The following is an 8186-nucleotide window of genomic DNA, read 5'->3' as shown; positions in this document are numbered from 1 at the left end:
GTCAGACTGAGGTCAGACTGAGGTCAGATTGAGGTCAGATTGAGGTCAGACTGAGGTCAGATTGAGGTCAGACTGAGGTCAGATTGAGGTCAGATTGAGGTTAGACTGACCTGGCCTCATCATCTTCTTTAATATGTTTATAAAACCAAAAAGAACAAAAGTATACTTTTTCATATCTTTTGCTTTTTTGGACTGAGAGCGGAGCAGAACCAAAGTCAAATTCCTTGCTATTGGCGGCTGAATCTGGTTCTGGTTCTGATTACTGGTTCAGAACAGAGACTGGGTTGGACCGCTGATTGATTTATAATGTTCAGACCAGAGAAATATCAGAATATCTTAAAAGCCCATAAGATAAAATGTGTCTTATGGGCACATTTTGGTTTGACAAATGTTTTACATTTTTCTTTATTTTAAAACATAAAATTAGACAAAAATGTGTTGTTGTTTTTTTAAAAATCATAAATTAGTAAATCATTAGCGGCTCTTTCAGCGGACTGGAGTTAAAATGGACCTGGACTGGGTAGTCCAGGTCCTGGAGGTCCGGAGGCCTGCAGCTGTTAGACGTCTCCCTGTTCAACACACCTGGATCCAGCAGCTGAATCTCCTCCAGGTTCTCCAGAGTCCTGCTAACGACCTCATCTACAGGTTGACCCTCCAGGCCTGGAGCTGCCCACCCCTGACTTAGAGCGATGCCGTGCCCCTGGTGGATACTTTAGGTATGCCAGCTTCCTCTAAATGTTTGCATCAGAATAAATGTTCTGATTCAGCTTCTGCACCACCAGGCTCAGATTTTTCTTCTTGTTTGGATTTTGAACACTTTAAGTTTAATTTCCAGCTCTGAGGTCTCAGAGGTGCGTACCTTCGCTCCGTCTCCGGTGAGCTGCTGCTGGTCCACGGTACCGCTGTGGCCCGGTGGACCCCGGCCAGCAGCGAGTCGGACGAACACGGACTGGCCGGAGCTTCGTCTTTCTGAGGACCCAGAGGACCAGCGGCGGTCGTATGGTCCATCGGGTCGACCGTGTCCGGCCGCCCAGTGGACCCAGCTGGTCTTGACCCGTCCTCCCTCCACGTCTCTTTTGGGGACGGTTCTTCGGTCAGGCCCGGTTCCCCTGTGGTTCTGGACTCTTTTGGCGTTGGGATCAACCCAGAACGACCCTCCTGGTCTTCCTCGTGGCGTCCAGCTGCTGCGTCTCGGTCGGGTCCGTTTCCCTCGGCGACCGCCGGCGGAGCGGAGACGTTTCCAGACGTCCGCCGTCCTCCAGCTGCGTCCACACGGCGCCCTTCGTCCTGCTCCGGCCGGCTGGAGGAGGAACGGAAACCTGAGGTCCGACCTTCATCTGGAGAACACGACCTTGAGGTCAGCTCTGAGGAACTCACCCGCCTGCTTCCTGCGGCTCTTCAGGCTCAGGAGAAACAGCAGCAGCTTCATCTTCCTCCTCTTCCTCTGCAGCAGAGTCCCGACTGGACCCCTGAGGCTGCGGCCCGGTTCTGGAGGACACGGCTTGGTTCTGATCACATGGACCTTGTCCTGGTGTTCTGGAGCAGGTGAACTCCCTGGGTCTGGACAGACTGTTCTGCTGGTCCCCGGTCCGGGTCACACTGGGCCACGCCTCTTCCTGCTGCGGGTCTAGAGAGCAGAAACAGGTTGAGACGTTTTAGAAACATGAACCTGCTGAGCAGAACTGAAAAGGTCCGGTTCTAAAAGGTCCGGTTCTAAAAGGTCCGGTTCCAGTGACGTACAAAACGGGACCAAGAAGAATCATCTCAGAACTTTTCTGTGATTCATTTATGAGAAGAACAGGAACTGTTCAAATCCTCAAAGCGTCAACAAACCGCAGGGAACTAGAGATCTGGATGACCTCTGACCTCTGACCTGAACCTGCAGAGCCACATAAAGACGGGTCCAAAGTGGCATCAATTACTGCAGCAGGGTCGACCCAACCCTCCAGAACTCTCAGGTCTTCTGGTTCTGGTCTGCTGGCTGTGACCTAAAGAAGACCCGGATCCGGTTCTGGATCTGGATCAGAAGTTACTGATAAATGATTCTTCCTGCTCTCATGTTCACAGAACCCGACTGAAAATGGACCAACCGTCTGTCTGCGGTTCTGGCCTTCCCTCCTGGATCTGGGTCTGGTTCTGGATGGGTCCGTTGCAGGCGTGGGTCTCTGTTTTGGTCTCAGAACCAGTCTGGGCTTCGGTCTCCTTTTCTTGCTGTGATGGACTTTTGTCCCGGTTCTGAGTAGAAAGTCCTGACAGCCTTGCTGAGACCCATGCTTGGGTTCTGATGGTGCTGACCCGTTTGTGAAGCAGCGGCACCTTCATGGTGCTGGCTTTGGCGCTGTACATGCGGGCCAGGGTTTGGACCTTGCTGAGAATACGCTCAGAATTCTCCATCAGGACCGGGTCCACCACCGGGTTCGTCTCAAACAGGCCGATACCGGTGACATCGGACCCCATCCCCTCAAACAGGGCCCGGTTGGCGCTGACGATCTTGGAGTGGCGGGACCACCGACCCACTTTGCTCTGACTGGGGAACCGCTCCAGGTTCTCCCTGAGGTTTGTTGGGTCCCTGGTTTTGGTTCTGGACCACGTGGACTGGGTTCCGCCCTGTTTGGGTGTTTGGCCCGGTTCCTGTTCCGGCCTGTGTCTGGAGGGTTCTGCCTGGCTCGGTTGGGGCTCGTCTTTTTGTTCAGGATGCTCAGGAAGAGCCAAGCTTTCTTCTTCTGTTGTCTTCACAGCAACGTTCTTTCCCTCCTCCGGTTCCTCTGGAGATCCTCTGCAGACCTCCTTCTGGATCTCCGGTTCAGGAAATGTTCTGGGTTCTGAGTCCGGGTTCTGCCTGGGTGGGGACGGTTGGTCTGGACTCTCCGGTTCCCCCTCAGGAGACCTCAGCTGTTCCTCCACGTCGGCTGGAAGGGAGGAAGAACTGGATCTGGATTCCTGGGTTGCCTCCACGTTGAGCGTGGGCTCCACCTGGTGTCCGCTCACGGTAAAACGCGACACGGACTCCTTCACCAAGCCGGAGGGGATCTGGGAGAAACTGCTTCTTCTTCTTGTGGTGGCTCCCTCTCTCTGCTCCTCTTCGTCCTCAGCTTCATCCTCCTCGGCCTCGGCGGCGGCCTCGTAGTAGCTCCTGATCTTCTCGATGATTTTCTTGTCCTTGTTGGTGAGGGTGGAGCCTTTTTTGGGAGCCTGGTACCTCTGGATGGTACCAGGCTGGATGGGTTGGGAAACGGGGCCTGGGCTGTGTGGTTCCGTCTCAACCAGACTGTCGGTGTTTTCTTCTGCAGATATGGAGGGCTGCAGATCTGATGATGAAGGCTTCTCTGGGGTTTGTTCATCTTCATCATGACTTCCTGGTCCTGTCTCAGCTGCTTGCTGCCCTTTGACCCCAGCCACCTCACCAGAACCATCTGGACCTTCGTCAGCTGGATCTTGGTTGGTGATGCTCTTGTTCAGGTCTTCTCCTTCCTGGTCTGGATCAGCCAGGAGTCTCTGCTCTGAGCTGGAGGCGACCGCAGGCAGCGGACTGGTCGGGTCAGCTGGAGACCGGACCTCACCGGGAGGATCCTGGTTCTGGTTCTGGAACACCAAGTAAATACAAGTGATTACCTCTGATGGGCCGAAGGAGGAAGGTGGAGAGGATCTAACCGTGGTGGAGAGGCTCTGGTTGATGAACTCCAGGATCTCCTCGGTGATCGACAAGGTGGGCGGAGCTCTGAGGCCAGCAAGCTCCTCCTCCTCCTCCTCCAACAGGAACACATTCAGTGAGTCCATCCCTACATTTATACCCCCCTCCCTCCCCCTCCATACCTCCTCCAGCTCTCTCCGTTCTCTCCGTTCCGTCTCCACCTCTATAACGGATGAAGCCAGAGTGCTGCTGCTGTCTGCAGAGCCCAGACTGTCCGTGGGGCAGAGTTCTCCCTCGCTGCCCGTCTGCTGCAACACAACATCCACCTGTAACCTCGTCGCTTCAGGAAACCACAAGAATGTTGTTGACCGACTGGACCGGATGCCTCCAAGCTCACGTCTTACCTTCAGAGCTGCTGGGCGTCCAGAAGCATCAGGTTGAGCAGCGAGAAGGAAGACAGAAACAGAGACGTTAGCGACCACTGAGGAAACACCAAGAGCTAGTCAGGAATGACCCACATCTAAGCCTGGAGTGGCCTAGTCAAAGTCTGGATGGAAATATGAATGAGATGCCTGACCATCTATGGAGACTGAAGAGTGCCAAATTACAATAGATAAATTATGAAATAATTATTCATATGTGTCGTTAATTTATTAAAAAAATATAAACTGAAATAATTTATGAAATGTGGAATCGTTTATATTTACCTCAGTTAAATGTCTTGATTTCATTTTAAAAAATAGATATAACTATTTCGTGATTTAATAAATCACTTCATGCTCCTGTGCTGAAGCTCATCATGAACAAATTGACCTTTGACTTCAGCCATAGGCTCAGTGGGTTCAGTCACCCAGAGCCTGTCATGTCTGATTGATTCTACATCGAAGCTGTTCAGGACAAACATCCACAGCTACAGGCCTCAGAGATAAACATCCATAAACATGTCGACTCCTCCAGCCACTCAGAGAAGATAAACACTGAGAGCCTCAGCAGACGGTTCAGAACCGGGTCAGTAAAATAAGTAAAGTCTGAATGCTTTTCTTGGCTGATTTTATGCTCCGTGTGTCGATACAAATTATGATTCATCGATTGAGATTCTCGTTCTCAACAGTCGGTACGGACCATACAGGTCAGAATCCCCTCCGCCCACCTCCAGTCCTGCAGCCCCCCCCAGTCTCCAGACCTGACCTCCATCTGATCCAGGACCAGCAGAAGCTCTGGAGGACTGGAGCTGCAAAGAAGAACCGGAGACTGGCTCTGGACGGATCGGGAAGGATTGGGACGGATCGGGAAGGATCGGGAAGGACTCACCACCAGGCTGGAATGCCGCCTCGATGTCTTTAGCAGGAGCTGGAAGGGAGACGAAGAGCATCGTCATCATCAGGACACAACACGTGTTTATAAACACACACACACACACAGAGGGACGGGTGTGTGGGCCCTGAGCTCCGTCTGCAGGCTACCTGACTGCCTCCGGGTGCGGCGGTACGGCAGCGTCCCCTCCAGCAGCAGAGGCAGACCCTTCCTGGATTTCTCTGGTGTGTACAGCAGCAGCTCTGGTGGTTCTGTAGAGAGAAAGAAGAGCTGCAGGGTTAGGTCCGGTCCGGTCTGGTCCAGACTCACCTGAACCTGAACCTGAGCTAGCCAGAGCAGAGGATCCCTACCTGACTGACGCCGACCTCGATGGAAACCGTGAAGGTCGTCCAGACGCGGCGAGCCGCACGTCTTCTTCAGGCTCTCCTGATCAAACTGAGGAGCTGAAACACAGGAAGTGATGTCACTACATGCTCAAGCTCTCAAAGCAGCCAATCACAGAGGTCATTCAGAGGAAACGGATGGGCCAGGTCAAAGTCAGAGATCAAAGGTCAGCGTGAGGGTGTACTGCTGTAGAAACGTGTGTGTGTGTGTGTGTGTGTCTGTGTGTGAACTTACATTGGCAGAAGTTGTCTCCGAGGACCTGCCGGGCCTGCAGGAGGGACCGCAGTGAGAAAGTTAATCAGAAACACAGAAAACTTCAATGAAACCAGATAAAAACAGCAGCAGCATTTCTGTTTTCATCTGAATCCAGACATTTTCTGTAATCGTTGGTGGAACCAGCAGCTCAGCTGAAACTCAAACCGAAAAGGAGACAGTTACGGCAAGCAGTTATAGCATATACTCAAACCAGTCACTGATACCATATTCAGTGATCAGCAGTTTTAACTAAGATATTTAAAGCTTCTGGAAATAATATTGTTAATGTAGAGAGGTGGAGGTGAGGAGTTCCAGAGCAAATCCAGAAGTTGCAGAGTTAGCTGTAGCATCCAGCTGTTGGGCGGTCCCTCAGTGTCCCTGGGACAGGATGGATGTTCAGAGGCAGAGATGTTCCTCGTTGCTCACCTTCTGCGGTAGCGAAGCCGGGTGGTTCTCCACGATCAGCCTCTTGAGGTAGTGCACCCACAGCCGCTTCTCCTCCTGGTTCTTGGTCTGCGGGCAGGCGAGCGAGAGTGAGACGGTGCCGCCGTTTAAGCTGGACGAGACGCCGAGGGTCTCACCTGGACCACGTGCTGCTGCTTGGGGATGGTCTGGTCCGACACCCGGAAGCTCAGCGGGTCCTTCAGCGTCTCCACCAGCTGCAGGTTGCAGCACTGCAGGAGGACAGTGAGGGGACAGACAGGAGGACAGTGAGGGGACAGACAGGAGGACAGTAAGGGGACAGACAGGAGGACAGGGTGTGTCCCTTACGAAGATGTGTGTGCTGTAGACGAACTGCTCCAGCCTCTTCTTGGCGATCAGCAGCATTTTGTCGAACAGGAAGAAGGCGCGCTCCTTCTTCACCCTCTGGACCTTGAAGGAACCTTCCAGAACCAGATCGCCGAATCCGCTCAGGTCCGGCCCGCTCCAGTTCAGCAGCAGGGACTCGATTTCCTGCAGGGGGGGTTAAAGGTTAACCAGCAGGTGTTCGGTCCAGTCTCCAGGTCGGACAATTTGTCTCGTTAATCCGTCTCTTTCTGCTTCCTGAAGATTCGTATGCCGATTTTGAGCAAAGTTTTAAAATGTCACTAAAAACTAAAATGCTAATCAGGCGTTTCGTCTCCTGGTTCGGAGCGAATCGACCGGGTTACGCAGAGTGTGATGTCATCGGACGGTGACGCTAACCGTGGCTACACCAAACAGGAAGCAGAGGCTGCTAGCTAACACGTAGCACATGGTTGGTTCCTCTGGTAAGGCAGCATTCGCTACCTGAACTAATTCTGTTTCATCTCATTGTTGGCCTGAAGCAAAAACAAAATCCTGGCTGGAAACCGGCTGCAGCGTGAGACAGAACAGGAAGAGCATCACATCATTTCCTCTGCAGGAGAATCTGCTCCTACGCAGTGAGGCAACCAGGTGGTTGACGTTGGCAGAAGAAAGGAGGAAGTTTTGTCTTCTTCCTTTATTCTGCCTTATTTACTGTCAGCGTTGTGCTCATGCATTTATGAAAATGTTTTATTTTTATCACAGTAATCAGGAAGTTTTATCTTTTCTGCCCCAGGCAGGGATTCAAACCCTCGCTGTGGCCCACCTGCAGCCGCACGGCGTGCTCCTGCTTCCTCTTCATGTCATTGATGTACCATGCCACCGCCGTCATGGTAACGATGGCGTCCTCCACCACCTCGTAGCCTGGGTCGCTCTTATCTATGTGTTTGGAGAGTTCCTGGAACGAGAAACGTTGTTTCTTCAATGTCTCTTTTGTTTGCTTCCAGGATCTGAAATGATTTGATTTCCCATCAAACAGAAACTTTAAAGCTCATAATTAAAACGTCTAACAGGAACAAATGGAATAAAAACCTGCAGCAACTCGGCCTGATGCTGCAGCAGCGCAAGAAATAAAGACAGAACCACTGCAGACGGGGCAAAAGGGCCTGTTGTCTGGTCTGTCTGGTCTGGAAGAACATGTTGCTGCTGCTTTAAATCCCTTAAAATCACTTGTTTTAAATTTTTTATTATGATGTGCCTCTGTTCCAGAACAGCTGATTCAGATGGTTGCATGACCTTCTGCAGCCATCAGTCATCACTGATCTAAACCTGCTGAGTCAGTCTGTTGATTCTTGGGCTGGTAACTGCTTAAACTGGACTATTATTACTGGTGTGGGATCTTTTTGAATGAATTTAATCAATCAATCAAATTTTATTTGTATAGCACATTTCAGCAGCAAGGCATTTCAAAGTGCTTCACATAATTAAAATAAAAACAGCATGTGACATTGAATAAACAGTGAGAAAGAGAAAGAGATTTTGAAAAAGATTAAAAAAGATAAAAACATTAAAACCCCTTTTAGGACTTCAGTTAAATGTTGTTTAACTGGGGCTCCAACCCTCTGGGACTTTAGTCAAAACACCGTTTGACAAGGACTCCAACCTCTAGGATTTTAGTTGAAACGCCGTCAACTGGGACTCTAAACCCCGAAGGACTTTAGTTAAACATCATTTAACAAGGATTCTCAAACCCCTAGATATAGATTCGTTGAACTGGGACGTTTTCCGGGGGGCTTTACATAGACAGTGTGAAAGAGAAATAAAAAGAAGTTAATAA

At 51.1% G+C, this 8186-nt stretch overlaps 1 protein-coding gene across 7 annotated transcripts in view; it reads right to left on the bottom strand.

Moving 5' to 3' along the window:
- The window catches only part of plekhg2 (pleckstrin homology domain containing, family G (with RhoGef domain) member 2), an 83575-nt gene that overhangs the window by 8167 nt on the left and 67222 nt on the right, over nucleotides 1-8186 (bottom strand). For 2 of the 7 annotated variants that reach the window (XM_015018435.1, XM_015018442.1), the window contains 14 exons: nucleotides 7176-7307; nucleotides 6356-6538; nucleotides 6166-6258; nucleotides 6011-6097; nucleotides 5564-5597; nucleotides 5296-5388; nucleotides 5095-5196; nucleotides 4943-4981; nucleotides 4036-4046; nucleotides 3814-3939; nucleotides 3652-3750; nucleotides 2091-3582; nucleotides 1378-1627; nucleotides 860-1300 (listed from right to left, as the gene is read on the bottom strand). In XM_015018435.1, the coding sequence (XP_014873921.1) occupies nucleotides 860-1300; nucleotides 1378-1627; nucleotides 2091-3582; nucleotides 3652-3750; nucleotides 3814-3939; nucleotides 4036-4046; nucleotides 4943-4981; nucleotides 5095-5196; nucleotides 5296-5388; nucleotides 5564-5597; nucleotides 6011-6097; nucleotides 6166-6258; nucleotides 6356-6538; nucleotides 7176-7307 (3182 nt within the window). The remainder of the gene's footprint in view (nucleotides 1-859; nucleotides 1301-1377; nucleotides 1628-2090; nucleotides 3583-3651; nucleotides 3751-3813; nucleotides 3940-4035; nucleotides 4047-4942; nucleotides 4982-5094; nucleotides 5197-5295; nucleotides 5389-5563; nucleotides 5598-6010; nucleotides 6098-6165; nucleotides 6259-6355; nucleotides 6539-7175; nucleotides 7308-8186) is intronic. The other 5 variants (XM_015018441.1, XM_015018436.1, XM_015018438.1 and 2 more) reach the window with 5 other exon arrangements.

Source organism: Poecilia latipinna, unplaced genomic scaffold (assembly GCF_001443285.1).
Source record: "Poecilia latipinna isolate Pla-1442-1.1 unplaced genomic scaffold, P_latipinna-1.0 Scaffold2272, whole genome shotgun sequence".
NCBI classification, from domain to species: Eukaryota; Metazoa; Chordata; class Actinopteri; order Cyprinodontiformes; family Poeciliidae; genus Poecilia; species Poecilia latipinna.
This window is presented reverse-complemented; position numbering and strand designations above follow the sequence as displayed.